Below are 21,772 nucleotides of genomic sequence, written 5' to 3' on the forward strand. Positions count from 1 at the left end.
TAAAATGCTGACTTAAATAAAAAGAGAAAAATCAAACTAGCATAGTGCTGAAAATTTCATCAAAGTCGGATGTAAAATAAGAATGTTATGACATTTTAAATTCTTGCTTATTTTTCATAAAACAGTGATATGCACAACTAGGTGAGTCAGTCGATGAAGTCCCTCACTCACTTTTTCTTTTGTTATTTTATTGTTTGAATTATACAATATTTCATTTTTTATAGATTTGACAATAAGGACCAACTTTACTGAACCATATAGTATTAAACAATGCTAATTCCACATGTTCAGGGAGGAATTAATCGTTGTTTCACTTGACAATGAGGAGAAAATTAGAATATTTAATATTTCATAATTATAATAAAATACAAAAGAAATAGTGAGTGGATGACGTCATAGTCTCCTCATTTGCATACCAGCCAGGATGTTTATATAACTGTTTTGTGAAATTAAGCGAAATTTTAAAATGTCATAACTTTCTTATTTTACATCCGATTTTGATGAAATTTTCAGTATTATGCTTGTTGGATTATTATCTTTTTGTTCACATACACTTTTTGTTGGGGTGGACTTGTCCTTTAAGAATACCTTTATGACAGCTCTCAATACCATATTATACTGAGGGTGCACAGGGGTCGCGATACAATTTTTGAAAGGGGGGGGGGTAAACAGGGATAAAATAGAGCCACCCCATATATGCCTGATTAACTAATATTTCCTGTGTACGTAATTCGTTAATTACCAGCTTGGCATTTCACCAGCTAAGACTGTCCTGTCGAGTTCCCTCGGGAGTTACAATAACAGAAACAGAAAAATTACAAATTGATGGACATTTAATTACATGTTAATATAACAAAAGTGCACCCACACCAGTTGCGCCGCTCATACTTGGAAGGGATGCGGAGTTACGAGGGGGCAAGTTTTACCTCGGCCCGCACTCCTTGGGATTTTTATTATTATTATTTTATTATTGTTATAATCATTATTATCATCGTTATTATTAATATTATTATTATTATGAGTAAAGGAGAAAATGAGGAAGCAAATGACAGAAGAACTAAGAGTATAAACTGTAAAGTGTGTGGGTGTGGTAACCTCTTCTTAAATTGAGGAAAACAAGTGACGTCATCTTTCGATTGCACCCCCCCCCCCCCTCCTATCAGAATACCCCGGTACTGTCTCTTATGACAGAAATATAAGATCTTCAAAAATTCTTACGGATAATAAAAAGAACGAATTTCAGCAACAACATGTAAAGTTGTAAAGTAAGGGTATATATCATAATATTTCGACCATATAATCATTAAAAGAGCTACTAACTACGTCATTAATCACTTCCTTAGAGCTAAATCTTAAGCATTAATTGGAACAGCATTTCCCAATGCCCCCGATTGAGGAAATAGGGGAAACCCTAAACCGTCCATTAACACCAAAACCAACGATTTGTTATACTAGACCACGGAAATAAAAGGAAACTTATCTCAGTGTACTAGACCTAGAACACTCAACAGCTTGTTTTCAGTGATTGGGTCAAGAGAGGGAGCTATTGAAGTTAAATCACTCGTCTTTCAGTCCCAGCTACTCATCTCTGAATATTTATTTATTCATTGTTTATTTATTTAGTTAGTTACTCATTCATACATATCTGAACAGGTTTACAACGTCAAAATAACAAATGCTGTTTCGCATCTTGAAGTTTTTCCTGGAACCCGTCGCACATAATTTACCATTATGGTAACTTTGCCATCCAATGTTAACTACCATGGAATCCTTGATTTTGATTGGCTGTTGATCAGCGTTACCATGGTAGTTACCATTGGATGACAAACTTACCATAATAGTAACTTTTATGCAACGGGGCCCTGGTATTGGAAAAAAATATGAAAGAACAATTACAATAATGAAGTACATAGATGTATATCAATATCGAGAGATGAGACATGGAGAAAAATCAGAGCATGACAAAATCTTTAAAATATTACAACAGAAGGCCTTGGTAAATCAAACAGTAAAACTTGGATATTGTTACAACCACCATCGCCATTAAAGACATCACCTCTGACACCATACTACCGCAATCATAGCTACCACTGCCAACAACATTTCTACCATCTCTAAAACACGATAACCACTACCACTGCAACATAATATTATCTCCCTCCCTCCAAGCACCACTTATCCAAGAACCACTTGATCACTTCATCAATACCATCTCAACAACCATTAGTACTACCGATGGCCTCAACCACGAAGACCACCACCACCACAATAAAGGCTATCGCCAGCACAACTAACATCTTTTAAGGACACACACCACCACTACCACAGGTTAGGATGATGGGCAACTGCAACACAAAATCAACAATGCCACTGGCCTTAGTCCCGACTTGATTCAAGAGAAACTCAATCAACTCAAAGAGCTCTCATCATATTGGCATCATATATTATCACAGACCAGGGTATTTAATCTCACATCTGCATTTAATTTGTTCTAAGCCATCACATGGAATATCTACAGAACAGTCTTTCTAAGGTTTTCATAGAAGATTTAATTCAAGTTCAGGCTCAGCATACAGTTTAACCTTTCAAACTAAGCAGGATAACTGTACACAGAGTAATATTTGAAACTAAATTGCTCAAATTTCACATACAATCATATAATCATATAGAACAAGGTATAAAACTTGTATGAATGGGCATTAATCCCATAACAATGGGCAAAAGAAAAAACAAGTCATATATCATGACCACATCACACCATTTGCAATGTATAAAAACATAAAATATGCAATCCAGAACTGTTTCTTTGATCGCAAACAATGAAAATCTTAATAATATTTTCTACCCTTCATTTCTCAGCTTCTTTAGGTTGAAACCTAGCTAGGAAAGATTATGTACAACAGAGCATACATAGAAAACATGCATCACACTCGGTCCCGCATGCTTCATTTGGTGGCATTACTCTAATAAATCTATCGTCCACAGATACAACTGAATATATTAAATTCTATTTACATGCATAATAATGATGAAAACATACGACCAGTGCAACATTTGGGTCGACATCGGATATAAGACATAACTCTGGCGAAAGAATACTTGCCAACTACATCACATCATTTTGACTATTCCATCCTCTTTTTTTTCAACTGCTAAGATATTCGTGTATCAGAGAAACAATTACACAAGTTGCAATATGATATAGTACACTTTTCAGGACCAACACCTGCCCAATGCAAGAAAGATACGTGGTGTAACCGTGAAACCTACTACACTATGATATACTACACTGCTAACATAACATTAATGTGCCAGTCACACAAACAATATGGACTCCAGACCGACCAAATCTGTTACATTATACCCAATCTTCTAACGATCGGTCAGCTTGGAGTTGCAACCGTGGTGTCACTGGAAATAATTCATAGAGCAAACAATTTTACTGGCCTCGCATGTCCAATAGCATGGTAATGTACTTCCTAGTCCTTAAGTACAAGTAAATTACAAATAATAGATATATATCTTGTTGTATCATGAATAGTCATTATCACAGTGCTTCATAAATTGCAACACTTACTGAAATATGACCGTTCACAAGTGATAATGATGAATTCTTTGAAGACGAGAGATGAAAGGAATAAACACAAAAGCAACAACATGTATCACACAATTATGAACTACACAACAATTGGTAGATACTACATCACATAAGATCCTTATCATAAAGATCATCAGTTTTAAGAAAACATACAATATTGTTTGATATCCTTTGAAATCAATTAGGACAACAAAGTTGGGCGAGCTGTTGTATGAAGTCTATGAGACTAGCAGAATTCAGCAGTCAACCCATGTTAACCCATTGCCCATTAGAACCAGGTAATCCCTGTACAAGGCCTATGAGAATCAGTGCCTGCTGCTGACCCCCCCCCCCCATTCATGCAACCTCCTACAAATAATATACTCATTTTAATGAGCCCTCGATCAGCATTCCATACTCTTAAAATTTCTTCTAGTACCCATCACAAAAATTATAAATGGATTCATGTGACCTTATTCACTGTTGCATAATGCAGATAAAAATATGCCTATGGATGTAACAATTGATTTCATTAAAATAGGAGATATAACTCTCTGATATTACACATGAAGATGATAAATCTGGTGAGGGGAAGTCTGACTGGCATATGGTGGCATTTGCTTTTCAGTCAGGTCCACCTCTCTGTATATGGAGAGAGAGAAAAAAAGAGAGAGAATATGAATAAATAAACATAATATGACTACAAAATATGTACTGAATATTACTGTCAGTGTATCGTGCAGAATATGAAGAAAGAGATTGAGTCCCAAACTCTAAAACTCATTATCACCCGTATCAGACATCTGAGCTTGTCATTAACAAAACCGTATTGCCCTACATTTTCTGAATATTGGGAAGGGTAGGTATATTGTTCGTACTTTTATCAGTCTCAATGCGCAAATTTACTTTGCATGCAGACGATGCAAAATATAGCTTTGTATTTTCCCTAGTCTCACATCCGGGCATTGGAGGATGCGTATAAAGAGATACGCTTCATAAGGATCTGTGCACCAAAAATATACATGTACGTCATAATAAAGACAACGCTAGATCCGAGCGCTTGCAAGAACGTCATAATGGTAAGATGCAGAGCCTAGACCGATATTAACATGACACAATAGGACTCTATTTTCAAAAGAAATATCCCCATTATGATTTTTGCTCTAGATATCTGATTTGGATGATAATAAAAATATTGACCAGCTATTCTTTCGGGGAACATCAAATATATTGCCCTTTAATGGCCCATATTGCCCTCGTCTAAAGACTCGGGCCAATATGATTCTTTTGCTGGCAATATATTTGATGTTCCCCTCAAGGCCAGTCAATATCATATAAATATCCCCTGGGAAGGGGGATAGAATTTTCTTAAAGGTTGTGGCTTATACCTTCCTTTAGTCACACTGCATGTACATACATACAAACCACATAGATATCTAAAGAGCTTTTCAAAACATTGTGATTTTCACAGTGGATATGAATGAAATGAAAATAAAGGGTATTTATTTTAATTAAATCCAATTAACAGCCAAAAGGCTGGATTACATGAATGTAACATGTAATCTCTGAAAACAAATACATCACACGCAAGGTTCAACATTTAAACAGTCAAGATTTTCATGGTAACTAGTAACCCAAGTAACCATTATATACATACAATGTTTTATACTTTTTTTGTATCTTTATAAAACGGGCCCATGGGCAAGCTCAATCAAACTTTTTAAAATAACAAATATGCAATAATAATCTAAAGCTACTGAAATCATTTAATGTGATCAGTTGATAGTAAACTGGTTAAAGGTATTTTGCATAAATTTGTTACACTAGTAAGTCTATATGAAACAAAACCCTGATGCTCAGTGTGATGAACAGAGTTACCAGTTCCAATAAATCACACCCCTCCAAACCTTTGTCTGATCTGGTTCCTGTTCATAAAAGACTTGTTATAACAGAGGCACAACTTTTATAACAAATTTACCACCAGCCAATCAAATTGAAGGATTTCAGTAGCTTTTAACTGTACCGGTAATTGAATTGTATTTTATTAGAACAAATTCCATGAAACGGATCACAGAATGTTCCGGCACTAGTGTTGAATGGCACAGCTTAAATTTAGCCACAAACATCAAGGGACATGATCTTGAATGCCCAAGCCTTGCCCCTCTCATTGGCTGTAGATATGTAATGCCTTTTTTTTCTTTCTTTCATTTGTTCCATAATACAGAATGTGTTCCCCAGAAAAATGGTTTGCCCTAAGAATATTAATAGTTACGGCCAGTAGACATGGGATTTATTGAGGGTACCTGACATGTCGAAAAAGTGAACTTCACACCAAGATTTCACTCTCAAGACCTTTCATGCAACATAATATCCTCTGTGCAGACAGGTGTATGCAAGGGGTACCAAGGAGGTACTTCATGAGACAAATAGTCAGTGATATTCATTAACTATTTGTTACAAGCTACTGAAGTTCTTGCGTCTGATTGGCTCTGAGCAAAGCTGTCAGTGGAAATCACTATTTGCTTTGTGAAATGCTCCAGGATCCACTCAGGAATCCCACCTTTTCAAGAAAACCCTGAAATTCCCTGATTTCTCTCTGATGAAGTTTAAAAATTCTCTGATAATTATCTAAACCCATTCCCAATTTCGCATGTTGTTGTTGCAGTGAATTACATGTATTTTCAGTATAAAAGCAATAATGTAAAAGTAATTAGTACCACCATAACCAGTCATTCAATGGATGTTGTTTTAAGATGCTACAGAATACAACAGAATCTGACTGGATACCGTCCTTTCGACTTTTGGGCCGATCAAAATTCCCTGATTATTCCCTCATTTGAGGCATTTTTCCCTGATTTGAGGTATATTTTTTTATCAGATTCCCTGAACTTTCCCTGACTGGAAAAAAATAAAATAATTTCCCCTGATTTCCCTGATTGGCTGGGAACCCTGAAAGTATACTCACATTGATGAAGTCAATCTCCTCTTGTGTAATGGCGTTTCTGTGGTACTTGGGATCGAGCTGGAAGAATTCTGGAGCATCACTTCTCCTATTACTAGGCGGTCTTAGGCTGGAGCTGGAGCTCGGGTGAGGAGTTGACGTCACAGCGGCAGGTGGAATTACTGTGTAAATGTCCAAGAAAAATGGAAATGAAAAAAAGCAAGGATGAAAATTTCATGCTTTATTCTGACAAAATTTAGTTGATGACTAAAATTTTTGTCTTTATCAAATGATTGACAATTAAGATTAACAACAGTTCAACGCTTGGTAGACTTTAGAGTTGGGTACTTGAAGCAGAAAAATAAGAAGTACGTCTACCAAGTATCAACAACTGACGGCTATATACCCTTTAAAGGGGAAGTTCACCCTGAAGAAAAGTTTGTTGTAAAAATAGCAGAAAAAATAATAAAAAATATTGGTGAAGGTTTGAAGAAAATCCGTTAAAGATTAAGAAAGTTATTAGAATTCAAAGTTTTGGATTTGTGACGTCATATGCGAGCAGCATTCCTACATAGCGAATGGTAAAAAAACAATGAATTTCAAATTTTGTATGGTTCCTGATGACTTTATTTTGTTTTCTATTTATGATCGGGTGTGAAATGATTTGTCTATTGATATACAAAAGGCACAGTAAAAACCGTTTTCAATTTTCTGAGAAAATGACATTTAAAAGATTTTTTACCACTTGCTTTGTAGGAGTGCTGCTCGCATATGACGTCACAAATTCAAAACTATGAATTCTAATAACTTTCTTAATCATTGACGGATTTTCCTCAAACCTTCACCAATATTTTTTATTATTTTTTCTGCTATTTTTACAACAAACTTTTCTTCAGGGTGAACTTCCCCTTTAACAACAAAGAGACATCTAGGTGCATTTTGATGAGGTATTAATGGGATAACATTGCCCAATATAGACTGTGCCTACATATGAACAGGTTCAACTGATAACAATTGGAATGCATTATATAAACATATATATTTCATATCTCAAAGCCATTATCTTCTTGTATAGTCTACACTCTGAAGGTGATGTTCTTTTTTATAATAAATGTTTATACAAGTTTTTTATCACACCAACCAAGGATGGATAATCTTTATTACTCTGTAGTCGACAGCTGGGGGAAGTATCGACAGCGTTTAAAGGGGAATCCAACCCAAATATAAACATGTTTTTATATGAAAAAGAAAAATTAGACAAGTTGATAGGTGAAAGTTTGAACAATATTGGACAAACAACAAGAAAGTTATGAATTTTTAAAAGTTGTAAATATTGGTAATCACTATACTCATGGAGACTTCAAATTGGCCGCATATGGGATGTCATTGTGATGTAAGGCAAGGACTACTCTTTCATGTACTCCACTGCATATTATGACTAAAATGTCATTTTTCCCAAAAGTTTTATTTCAAATTATATTTTTCTTTTATGAGGACATTAAACAATATACCACCTGGGTTATATTTAGATTACTGCCCCAGGCAAGTGGGTATTTAGGAGAAAACCACAAATCCCTGATAATAAAGTACATGGCCTATGGGAAAGTTGTCCTTGCCCCTTGTCATAATTTACTTACCCAGTTGCCAATTTGGAATTTACATACTATTAGTGATCTCAATTTTTAAGCAGCTATAACTTTCTTATTGCTTGTCCGATTTCTTTCAAATTTTCACCATTCTGTTTAATTTATTTTTCTCCTTCCCAACACAACATTTTATGGCCAAGGCTGGATTCCCCTTTAAGGTTTGACCAAGTGTAATGTGTCCTTCCTGTATTAACATGATATGAAAAACCTTAACAGCAATCACTTCAATTAAAACCGTGCATAATGCATGTCAATATACTCTTATGTCTTAGGTTATACAGCCACTACCATACATGCATATCCTTTTTAAGCTGAGGGTAGGCATAATAATATACAAGCTTTGAGTAAGTATAGCAGGAATTATTTGTCCGAGGTTGGACTGGCATTACTATTTTTGTGAGGGGCACAGACCCGAGGGAAAAATAAAGGCCTAGTATATTTGTATATTATGCCTACCCTAAGCTAAAAAATGATATATGGTAGTGCAACCTAAGACATTTTAAAGAGTATATTGGCATGCATTACACACCGTTTTAATTGAAGTGATTGCTGTCAAGGTTTTTCATATCATCTTAATATATACAGGAAGGATACATTACACTTTGTCAGCCTTAAAGTTTCTTTATACTTCCTTGTACAGTTATGGATGACTTTAAGCTCTATACTGGAACATGTTCTTAGGCTCAAAGCCAATTCATATCATTTAGCCCAAGACCGTGTCATGTATAAGTTATTGTAAGTATGAACAACTTTGTGAAACTGCCCTCTACAGGGGGTATATTGACAATTCGTCTACTGCCAACTCATCTACTCATCACATGGTCAACCTTCATTCAGTCTAATGCCATTCCGTCCATCAACATTTCGTCTGACAACCGTTTGGTCCAATCATCATTTTGTCTGATCACCAGTCCATCTACGACCATTTCGTCTCATAACCACTTGGTCTTATACCCAATTTATTTTCATCCATTTCACCAAATTAACACAGTTCAATTAGACCAAATGGTATATGGACTTAATGGCTATTGGACCAACTGGTATTAGACGAAATAGCGAGTGGACGAAATGGCAATCAGACCATGTGGATATTGGACGAACCGATGGTAGACAAAATGATAGTAAATGAGTTGGTAATTGGACGAATTGGCATTAAACCAATTGAAAATATACCCTCCGGAGCAGGAATAAAGACAATATGTGTCTTTTCATTCCTTGTATTTAAATCAGTAGGAACTTAAAGGGGGTAGTTTGCATCTTATAATTATTGGGGGATTTCAGGGGCAAAGGATGATTTGCCCCATATAACTTTTCATTGGATCCTATCTTTAGATATAACTCCAGACATGTATTGTGAAATATAGAAAAAACAAATTTTAAAGCAAAACATACATAAAATCAAAGGAAAACACTCAAACTATACAAGAAAACAAAGTACTATACCAAACACATAATCCTGAGTAAAGAAATACATTCGTAAGTCAAATCAAAACAACGTACAAAACAAAGACAAGAAACGAAGAAAACCAAGAAAGAAGGGAAAGAAATTACAAACCATGCTATCCGAACATTCTGAGTTCTATACCCCCACTTTCTTTAAACTAAAAAAAGCATAATCTGTTGTGTCAGGAGTCTTGTCTTGTCTAGCCTGCCAATCTTTGTATGCAACAAAAATATTTTTCATCTGAGTTCATTCATGAATCTCTTCAGTCTTCAATGTTTCTTCATTCCTCCCATCCCAAATCTATGTACAGTTGTGTTGAAATGTTAGTGAACCTCACCACAAAATGCACTTCTTCATGCTGAGTGTTGAATGTAATTTAAAGGTCAAGTCCACCTCAGAAAAATGTTGATTTGAATCAATTTAATCAAACAAGCACAATGCTGAAAATTTCATCAAAATCGGATGTAAAATAAGAAAGTTATGACATTTCAAAGTTTCGCTTATTTTTAACAAAATAGGTATATGAACGAGCCAGATACATCCAAATGAGAGAGTCGATGATGTCACTCACTCACTATTTCTTTTTTTTTTATTGTTTGAATTATACAATATTTCAATTTTTACGAATTTGACGATTAGGACCTCCTTGCCTGAAGCACAAAATGTTAAAATAATGGAATTCTACGTGTTCAGGGAGGAATGAAACTTCATTTCACATGACAATGACGAGAAAATAAAAATATTTCATATAATAAAATACAAAAGAAATAGTGAGTGAGTGATGTCATCGGTTCCCTCATTTGCATACCGACCGAGATGTGCATACAACTGTTTTGTGAAATGAAGCGAAACTTTAAAATGCCATAACTTTCTTATTTTACATCCGATTTTGATGAAAATTTCAGTGTTGAATTTTTCTCTTTTTATTCAAATCAAGTTTTTGTTGGTGTGGACTTGTCCTTTAACAACACTACAATGTAAGGCAAGCACTGAGAAACAAAATTTATTGAATGTAATATTTATCACCTGACTCAACAATTAAATATATATCACAGCAGACCTTGGACACTTTAACTTTGTTCATTTTCTGGTGGGGTCCACAAATTTTTGAGCACCACTGCATTGTGTACACAGACTTCAAGTTATGATAAAGACAAGGCCACTTGTCAAGAGGGTAAATATTAAATCACAAATTGTCAATTTTAAAAAGGCCCGGTCACACTAACACAAAAATCCAAGGCGATTGAAAGGGCCAATCAACAAGGCACTGAAGGTCAAGGACTTGGATCAATCCAGGGATACCATTTCAAATTGATAAAAAAGTCTGGAAATCATTTATGACCCCGTTTCTAATTATGAAATTTAAAAAAGCTTTCTAATGTGTGCATGTGTTTGTTTGCAGGTTTTTTTCGGACTGTATCTATCAGATATGATGATTTATGTCTGGGACCGACCTCTAATGTCACCTTCCAAAAGACGTGACCAGGGCTGAAACCTCAAACCTCTGAATTGAATTTGTAACTTCGCCACGCAGCTTGGATTACAGGTTGGATTTTCATAAAGTCTGAATTCCAACTATTGTCTATAGATTTAAAAGTCGCATCCCTGTTAATCTACATTCAGTGTACAGTATTCAATTGAATTTTTTTTGTTTAATAGTATGGACAAAAAATGATTTACATACATTAATCTGTATTTTTTCAAATTTCAATCATAACTCAGAAGGTTATTGTTGGGCAATATCACCCTAAGAGACCTTGATACTATCAACATGACAAATCAAGAATATGAACAATCACAGTAATCTGAAGTTTTGTGGCCCTTTAATCTCCATTTTCATATATCCATTTTGGAGTGATTTTCATAGCGCATTTGAAAAACTGTTAAAAAAAAACAAGCATATTTTGTCCAATACGTCCATTAAGTTTTTATCATACATGTAGGCTTTATTACATTAAAGGCTACAAAACAATTAATTTTCTCCACTTTCCACATATTCCACTGTGACTAAATCTTAAAACAGCAGAAGACATAGCACATGTAAACAAGAATACCAACAAACTATCATGCAGGTTTTGAAAAGAAACTTGAAAGAAAGTTGAAACAACTCAGAAAAATCTGAGTAAATTAAATTTGTGAAGAAAACGATGGGATAGAAAGCAAGTACAGTTTTGATTTCCACAATATTTTTTAAAGGGAGATGAAAAATAATGATTGGCTTGAAAAATAGCCTTTCCATCTCATAATAGACTTGATACTCTATTTCTGTAAACAACAATTTTCTTTATTTTTTTGTACTCCAATGACGTGTTGCCAATGACTTTGAGTTTCATCAGTCATTTTCAGTATTAATCATGCCTTCTAATATAACAATAGGTCTGGACGTACAAAAACTATACTTTGCTTTTATGAATGATTGAAATCAATCGCAACTGTAATAAATATACCCTGAGGTTTAGCTTTAGCGCTAGAGATGGGACAGGGTGAAGCCTGGGGCAGGCCAGCTGTTGCAGTCACAGGTGATACCACTGGATAAAAACAAGATCAAGACTTACAATTGTGTAGACCTACATTGTAATTATCACAGATAGTACAACACCAACATAGAAAAAGCTACAATCAATGACCAGGGGGGTGTTTCACAAAGGTTTAAGTACAACTTAAGAGTCGTACTTAAATGCTGATGCGTACATGATATGCAACACGCTATCTTATTGATTGATAAGCATTAGTGCGCCTCCTTATGGCACGATCTGACCAATGCGATCAAGCGGTCAATACCGTACGCAACAAGGCATTTAAGTGCGACTCTACGTCATACTAAAATCTTTACCCCCGAGGTATTGTCTAGTAAAGCAAAGGATTGCAGGATTGATGTAAAGTATACAGGTTTAGAATTCTGAAGCTCTGTAGAATTCAAAAAGGAGACAGACAGAGAAGGAGACGGAAGAGACCAAAGAAGAATGCGTTCAAATTTCAAAAGAAGAAAAATAAGAAATAGGAGGAAAAGGATGATATTGCATGGCTTCAGATTTCTTGATGGATAGAAGAGCAGCATGGAAGCAGAAAGAAAAATTACATGGAAATAACAAACGACAGAGACATAAATACTGATATATCTAAAATGACAGTAAAAAGGATGAAATCTTTACTTACTCCTGGACATTTAACTTACCTTTCCTAAGACCACCACCACCTGCCCGAAACTTGATGAGTGGAATGTGAGGCCGAATAGCCTGTATATGGTCAAAGCAATAAGAATTGAGATATTCTGATGTCAGCAATGACAATATCTTGTATTTTTAATCACTTTATTAGAATATCTGTACATTAACCCTAAATAGACTGGGCTATTTCGAAGCCTAAGACTGGTTGGGGGTCTTATTCAGCCCTCCCTTATGATCTTGGCCGTCGTTGCGCGATCGCGACGAAACTTGGCAAGCCCGTCACCCATGGCATAATCTACAAAATTACAAGATCAAATTCTGCGAAATATCTCATTGTTAATTAATTACGCTAATTTATGCGTAAAATCAAAATTCTGCTTAAATTAACTAAATAATGCCCCTAAAATGCTAATTTTTGGTATACAGACACTTTATATGAATCTCATCAAATGTAACTAAAAAAAATTTCAAAATCGCATTTATTTTCTGATGTATTATATTGTTTTCTAAATTTCTTATGTATTTCTCCGTTTTTCGACTTTTTGTTTTTTATTGTTTTTTCAATGGAAATTGTAGGGGACTTTATTTGGACCATAAATAAGATGGATTTAATTGATTTCAATCTGTAAGAGGAAAAATAATGATACATTTATGAATATTGGCTAAACACTTTATTTGCATTGGATTTGTATACAAAGTCACGTTCTTGTGCAATTTTGGGTCTGCATGCACTTTCAAAATATTGCGTAATTTCAGAACCGCACACCCGGGGCTCACAAATTTGGTCTCAAAAGTTGCGCGAGACTTGAATGTAAAAAGTCAGTGAGCGACACGGTGAAAAAATTTCACGCAGCGGATTTATCACGAAAAATGTCGAGGGTGGGGGCTGAATCAGCCCCCCCCCCCAGTCTTATTGGCCCGAATTCACAAAGGTGGTTTCGTTTGAAACCATGGTTTTTAGAAACCGTGGGTTTTAGAAACCATGGTTTTTCAAAAACCATGGTTTCTAACATTTGCGATTCACAAACGATGGTTTCTAAAACCCACGGTTTCAACAGTGGTCTCAAATGAAACCATGGTTTCAACAGTGGACTCAAGTGAAACCATGGTTTAAACCATGGGTTTTACCTCAAAACCAGGGATTTCCCCTTTTTAGCGCGTACTGAGCATGCTCAGTTTCATTGAAAACTTGCATCCTACAGCTAGCACTGGCATAAGTGGCAATACGGTCTGATTCTTCAATTACTACAACTTTCTTTCGTTTAAATATAAAAAATGAAAAAGGTGTAATTTTATGCGCTTCTAGCTAACTATTATCTTGCGATTCCCAGGTACAGATGTATTGCTGCTGTACTGTATTTGGTGATCGACTCGGCCCCGGGACCCCGCTTAACAACCGACTTAATAATTTATTTTCTTCACTTTTGTCGCAGAAGATAGACTCTCTTGTATTTCCTCAACTCAATTTCTTCATAGAAAGAGTAAAACTTAGTGTAGATGCCTGATTTGTTGAGGTTTGTCAACTTTCTCTCTGATCGTGAGTAGCGAAAAACGGATTAAAGATTCGGGTGCTTTTCATCGCAATATTAGTAGCTCGGCCCCCGTAGTTGCCGGGGCGCTTCAGACCCGAAGATATCCCCAATCATGGAAGTGTGCATGTACAGCCGAAGAGCCGAGCTTGGCTGAGTTTACTCCAACGACTTGTACTTGTAGGATTAAGCCTGTTAATTAATCGATCAAAGAAGAATGTCTATTGCTGCTCTCCTTCAGACAAAATTAGATGAAGCTTTACATCGTAGGATCTGCCCTTCTACTTTTTTGAAATAAATATATTTATTTTCCATGGTGTGTAGCTAGGTTTTAAGTGGTAATAGGCTTCAATTTCTTGACTTGTAGATGTTCGATTCATAATTCAGGCTAAAATTGCATGTATAGTACACATGCACAGGCGCTGCGGGGGGGGGGGGTCGGGCGTTTTTTGCCCTGCCCCCAAAATGTATTAAGGGAAAATATACATGGGGGCCAGCTTGGGACGATATAATCCCGGCCCCCAAAATGTTCAAAAGCATGGCTCTACGCAGCAGTTGCCCCCCCCTGGAATTTTTGAAAATTTAATTTTACAGAAAACTTATATCCACTATAAATGTGCATGAAACTTTCAGTTTCTCTTTCAAATGCAAAATGCAAATTTGGTTAAGTATACAGTGTTTACTATGTGTTTACTATGTAAGTATTCAACTTCATATGGCAAATAATAAAACCGACTTCACAGAGGGATATTATATTTCAAAACAAGTATTTTTACTATTGAATTCTATCTTGTTGATGATTATAGTAATGATCTTCCCCCTTTAATCTTCATCACTCCTCTTATTTATATGTATCCCTCTCATCTACATCTCTCCTCTAATCATCTCCATCCCTCGTCTCACCATCTCCATCCTCAGTTCCCCTCCATCCCTCATCTCCATTACCTTCATTCCTCCCATTATCTCCATCACCCTCATCAACGCTATTCCTCTCATTTCCATCCCTCTCAACATCTCCATTTTTCTCATATCTCCATTCATCTCAGGAAAATGCATATGCACAAGATAGAATTCAATAGTAAAAATACTTGTTTTGAAATATAATATCCCTCTGTGAAGTCGGTTTTATTATTTGCCATATGAAGTTGAATACTTACATAGTAAACACTGTATACTTAACCAAATTTGCATTTTGCATTTGAAAGAGAAACTGAAAGTTTCATGCACATTTATAGTGGATATAAGTTTTCTGTAAAATTAAATTTTCAAAAATTCCAGGGGGGGGCAACTGCTGCGTAGAGCCATGCTTTTGAACATTTTGGGGGCCGGGATTATATCGTCCCAAGCTGGCCCCCATGTATATTTTCCCTTAATACATTTTGGGGGCAGGGGCAAAAAACGCCCGACCCCCCCCCGCAGCGCCTGTGCATGTGTACTATACATGCAATTTTAGCCTGAATTATGAATCGAACATCTACAAGTCAAGAAATTGAAGCCTATTACCACTTAAAACCTAGCTACACACCATGGAAAATAAATATATTTATTTAAAAAAAGTAGAAGGGCAGATCCTACGATGTAAAGCTTCATCTAATTTTGTCTGAAGGAGAGCAGCAATAGACATTCTTCTTTGATCGATTAATTAACAGGCTTAATCCTACAAGTACAAGTCGTTGGAGTAAACTCAGCCAAGCTCGGCTCTTCGGCTGTACATGCACACTTCCATGATTGGGGATATCTTCGGGTCTGAAGCGCCCCGGCAACTACGGGGGCCGAGCTACTAATATTGCGATGAAAAGCACCCGAATCTTTAATCCGTTTTTCGCTACTCACGATCAGAGAGAAAGTTGACAAACCTCAACAAATCAGGCATCTACACTAAGTTTTACTCTTTCTATGAAGAAATTGAGTTGAGGAAATACAAGAGAGTCTATCTTCTGCGACAAAAGTGAAGAAAATAAATTATTAAGTCGGTTGTTAAGCGGGGTCCCGGGGCCGAGTCGATCACCAAATACAGTACAGCAGCAATACATCTGTACCTGGGAATCGCAAGATAATAGTTAGCTAGAAGCGCATAAAATTACACCTTTTTCATTTTTTATATTTAAACGAAAGAAAGTTGTAGTAATTGAAGAATCAGACCGTATTGCCACTTATGCCAGTGCTAGCTGTAGGATGCAAGTTTTCAATGAAACTGAGCATGCTCAGTACGCGCTAAAAAGGGGAAATCCCTGGTTTTGAGGTAAAACCCATGGTTTAAACCATGGTTTCACTTGAGTCCACTGTTGAAACCATGGTTTCATTTGAGACCACTGTTGAAACCGTGGGTTTTAGAAACCATCGTTTGTGAATCGCAAATGTTAGAAACCATGATTTTTGAAAAACCATGGTTTCTAAAACCCACGGTTTCTAAAAACCATGGTTTCAAACGAAACCACCTTTGTGAATTCGGGCCTTAGGATTTGTACATTAATGATTGAATATCAGCTTCTCCAGTGGTGGACCATGACCCGGAGGAGACAAAGCATTGGAGGGGCACTGCATTGTTTGTATAGCGTAGTCTTACATCCAGACCCAGATCTTTCAAATAAAATGAATACTACTACTAATAAATTAATAATTATATTAATTCATTAGTATTCAATTCATAATAATATTAATTTATTAGTAGTAGTACATGTATATTCATTTTTATTTGAAAGATCTGGGTCTGGATGTAAGATTATGCTATATTTCCATGTTATTTAATATTAATAAGAGAGTGGGGATCTTTGTTACTTTTTGACTCTTTAAGAAATGATTTGTAAAACTGGGTCTGGAAAAAAGACTTTGAACCTATAATTTTTTAAACAACCGGGTCTGAAAAAAAAGACTTTGGGCTTACATTACAATTTATTAATCAACCGGGTCTGGAAAAAAAGACTTTGAACCTATATTATAAGTTTGGAAACAACCAGGTCTGGAAAAAAAGACTTTGGACTTACATTATAATTTTTAATCAACCGGTTCTGGAAAAAAGATTGCACTTTTGTGCTATATGAAAGAAGTTCTATAGGATTTTAGTTTAGAAGGATTACATCTGTGGGCGATCAAAAATTATTACATTCGTGGGTAAAGTGCATTAGGCCAAGTAAAATAAGAAAGTAGTTGATCGTCCTCGCGCGCATCACTTTTGGCCGCCGCATGAAAATTTTTGCTATTTACTATTTTCTAAAAAAAAAAAAAAAAAAAAAAAAAAAAAAAAAATTGTGTTGTTTCTCGTCCTCGCCATCTTCCCTTTTTAATTGCAGCATCAATTTTCTTGTTATTAACTATTTTTATGGCTGCTGAATAACGAAAAAATTCACAAGATTACTCTGGGATCTCTCTCGCAACTTCAAAAACAATTGCAAAGTCCGATATCGCCGTAATTGCAAGAAAGAAAAAAATTCTGATTTGTTTTTTTATTGGATTTTGAAGATACCATCATAAATTAGCGAGGAAATAAAGTTTGCAAACTCGGAAAAGATCGCGGATTTCTTCATTTTTAGTGCATTTTCGGGGACCCCGCTTACTGAATCTGAACTAATCCGTCGCATGCTCTTGAATAATGGCGCAGATAAATCAATTCTAATGACGTAATTTGTATTTCAGCGGGTTTTTTTGGTGAGTGATAGCGCCTGTACTTAGATGTGTGTTACGGTGATTGTGTGCTTGTGACTCTGTTGGGAGAACTGCATGTGTGCTAGGATGATGTGATTGACTGTGCTGGCGTGACATGTGAATTTGTGAAATGCATTGAATTTTCTGGCGAGTTTTCTAATGTCAGGAGGCAATGCATCGAATATTCAATGAGGGATTTAATATTCAATATCAATTTTAAAAATGAATAAAAATTGAGCAGTAGTATTAAACATTATGTAAACGAACAAGCACCCGAAAACTGCGATGCGAAACCATACCCAGAGCTAAAAATGAGATTGGCTCTGGAAAATTGAACAAGACTCCACGACAATAAAAAAGACCCCCCCATGCATTTTTTTTTTACCCTTACATAAATTAAAATGTTTAAATTATTCACTTGACATGAACATTCTGTTTGACAACAATACAGTACCAGTATACATCAGTAATAATACATCAATAGATTTTATTTTCCATAGATTTCCAATCAATCGTAGATATTTATACATATATAATAATATGTATATATATATTTCTAATCATTTATTATTACTATTGAGCATACATCGATCACATAATTCGAGCTTGACATGGCCTGACAATCATTTGAATAAAAAATAGCAAAAAAAATAGTAAATAGTAAGGACCTCCCTCATCGCTGATGTCAAAATTCAGACCGAGAAAATGCCTCCGTGTTCTTAAAAAAAATAGTAAGATAGCAAATAGCAAGGACCTCCCTCATCACCGCTCTCAAAAAACCCGGACGATCAACTACTATCTTTTTTTACTTGGCCTTACATTTGTGGGTGCAAAAGGGGGAAGTTGCACATAAAATCACAATCCTATGATCATATTTTCACGTTTATGTTTGGAAAAAGGGAGGGGCTGAAGCCCCCCCCAACTTCCGCAGCCATACCCTAAAATGCTTTATCCTTGTCACATTGCATCGGGAAACTGTCCCCATCCCCTTGTTGAACGAGCACGATTTTATGTTGTGAGGGGACGGTATCACGAGTATGAAACTGTTGGAGCTATCCCCCCTGCGTGCCAAACCAACTGTGTATCCCATAGCGTGGGGATTGTATCACGAGTATACTATACTGTTGAAACTGTCCCCACTGCGTACAAATCACAATTATGCCTCTTTATCTAATGTAATCCGCAGACAAAAAGAAGGCTTTAAAAAATAAAGTGTCCGGACACCCGACCCCAATCCTATGTTAAGGCAAAATTTGATTGTGATTGAATTTGAAAACAAAAAAGCACTTGAAGTTTGAACTCAAAATGTTTTTGAAATTATCAATATCATTATCAATCGAATCTGAAATTGACTGAATCTGAATTTTGGCAACTCTCTGGAGTAAAGAAGAAAGTTTAATTATGCACACGCACACCTCCTCAAAGTTAATTTCCTTTAATTTCTATCAACAAAGGAGACCCAGCACCGCAGCACGCAGCGAAAGAGCTGACATGTCTGAACACAGTTTGTTGTCCAACAAAAAACACAACGTGTGGGACTAGCTTGGAAGCACTACAATGCAATTGTATCTTCCTTTTTATCCTCTGCGTTCGAAGGTAATATTATCATTTGATTACTTATGGACAGCTTGAAACTAAAGAATAAGTCTTCTTCTGTAAGAAATTGCAACCAAATATAATTTTAGAATTAAATAAAAGGAAAAAATAGAATGCTTATCTCACCTGAATCACTCTGTTTGCCGACATTTTTAAATACCCAAAAGAAAGCAATATTGAAGAGCGCCATCTGTGTTGCTCGGTTGACGTTTAAAAAAAATATTAAAAATGAATTTCTGGTGAAATGTCGTGAATAAGGGGCGGGATAAGGGGTAGCAAAGTAGCAAAATATTTGTAATTTAGGGGTGGTTCCAGCCAATAGGGAGGGGGGAATTTTTTTCAGTCACATTTTACCCGACCGACCGCTAGAATCTGATTTTTTTCTTTGAAGGGTCACTTCTTTGCTTTATTCTTATAAATTAACATAAATATAATTTGGATAAAGTTATAATCCTTATCGATATAGAGCGGACGCGAAGCGCGAGCAGAAATTTTACATGTAAACAAGGTTAACATGGTTAAGGACTGCTTACAGTTAGCCATGAAAACTTTACACAATTCAACGATTAAATAATGCCTGCGTGAAGCCCGAGGTGAAATTTCTTTTAAAATTTCTTATAAAGATTGGAAATCCTAAGCACTTTTTTTGTAAACGTGCAGGATAGGTATATGACTAAAATACTAAACAATTGATGCGAGCGCTAGATTTAGACCTAAAAACGGGACACTCTATTCATGATTTGTAAATCATGAACACGATGATTAATTAGGGATCTTCCTACATAGGTATATTGCGAGCGCAACGCGAGCAGAAAATTTTCGATATTCTGATCTGAAACTGGATAATGATTTTAATAGAAAACAAGCTGCGTATCTGAATAAACATCTAAGTATTCTAAATACATTCTTATTCATGAAAATTTATAAAAGCGAGCGCAAAGAGCGAGCTTGAAATATTTGATATTTGACATTCTAAGGACATTATATCACATCATAATGATGACTACCTTCCTATTCCTCACCCTAACCGCGAGATGAAACTTGTCGATATTCCATACTGAAAAAGGGACAATTAAATTAATGTCTTATTTATTAATCTATTAGGCCTAATGAGAGCGCGAAATCTGTTAATATTGTGGCCTGAAAACTGGACAGTTCAAGCACTTTTGTAATTATGAATAGGATGCATGAATTAATACATTTTAAACAATTAATGCGAGGGCAAATCCCAGGCCGAAATTTTCGATAATCTGTCACGAAATCGGGATTTTAATTAGTTTGTCATATAATTCATATTGAGATAAACATAACTAACCAATGCAAATGCGAGCGTACAGCTCTAGCTAATACATTTTGACAATCAGATCTGAATGGAGATATTTTGAGAACTTTATGGAATACACGAAAATAATAGGTACTTGACAAATCAAATTTTGCGAGCGCGCAGCGCGAGCAGAAAATGTTAATATTCAGACCATAAAACTGACATTTTACAGAGCCGCTTAAAACAATGAAGTTGTAAATCAAACAAAATAATGAAAGTTCGATTTCCGATCTGATATATGTTTTGTATATTGACTTCAAAATATTGATATTTTAAGATCCGTATTAAGCAAGATATGTAAATCACCTAACAAAATTTTACATAGTGACATGAATAATTTCTTTTATTTTCCAAGTCTTCCTTCATCTTATTCACTTGTCTTCCTCCTCTCTTTCCCTCTTTTTTTCTTTCTTTCCCATTTTTTCTTCCTTTTTTGCTCTGCCAATTTTTGATGCAAAAAGCAGACCATTTATAAATTGGAAATTTGCAATTTACTATAGTGAACATTCTATCATACAATATTTTATTGGACATATTGTACAATAGATTGAACACTTTTTAAATAATATATATGTAAAAATATAAATAGATATAAATAAATATATACATATACATATATATACATATATATATATATATATATATATATATATATATATATATATATATATATATATATATATATATATACATCAGAAATGCGAAATAAATTCACGAGTAATGCAATTTTGCAATGCCAACAAGTTCTTTTATTCACTTTCTAAATTGCCTTCTTCGGGGAAGATTCGTGACAAGTGACAAGTTTAAATGAGTTGTTATTATTAAAGCGTGCGCGATCTCAGCGGGACTATATATACATTTCGTGCAGTGGCGTATATCTTATTATTCCCCCTCCGTCTTTTGGTC

The 21,772-nt window shown here is 35.4% G+C and overlaps 1 protein-coding gene across 1 annotated transcript; it reads right to left on the reverse strand.

The window, feature by feature from the left end:
* Positions 1 to 2,529: 2,529 nt before the first annotated feature.
* LOC121415238 (28S ribosomal protein S36, mitochondrial-like) lies at positions 2,530 to 19,745 on the reverse strand. Its single transcript, XM_041608420.1, has 4 exons — positions 19,669 to 19,745; positions 12,784 to 12,844; positions 6,543 to 6,700; positions 2,530 to 4,219 (listed from the first exon to the last, which is right to left on the reverse strand). The coding sequence occupies exons 1-4, from the start codon at positions 19,690 to 19,692 to the stop codon at positions 4,202 to 4,204; spliced, it is 261 nt and encodes an 86-aa protein (XP_041464354.1). The 5' UTR covers positions 19,693 to 19,745; the 3' UTR covers positions 2,530 to 4,201.
* Positions 19,746 to 21,772: the final 2,027 nt, after the last annotated feature.

Source organism: Lytechinus variegatus, chromosome 5, assembly GCF_018143015.1.
Source record: "Lytechinus variegatus isolate NC3 chromosome 5, Lvar_3.0, whole genome shotgun sequence".
In the NCBI taxonomy this organism is placed as follows: domain Eukaryota; kingdom Metazoa; phylum Echinodermata; class Echinoidea; order Temnopleuroida; family Toxopneustidae; genus Lytechinus; species Lytechinus variegatus.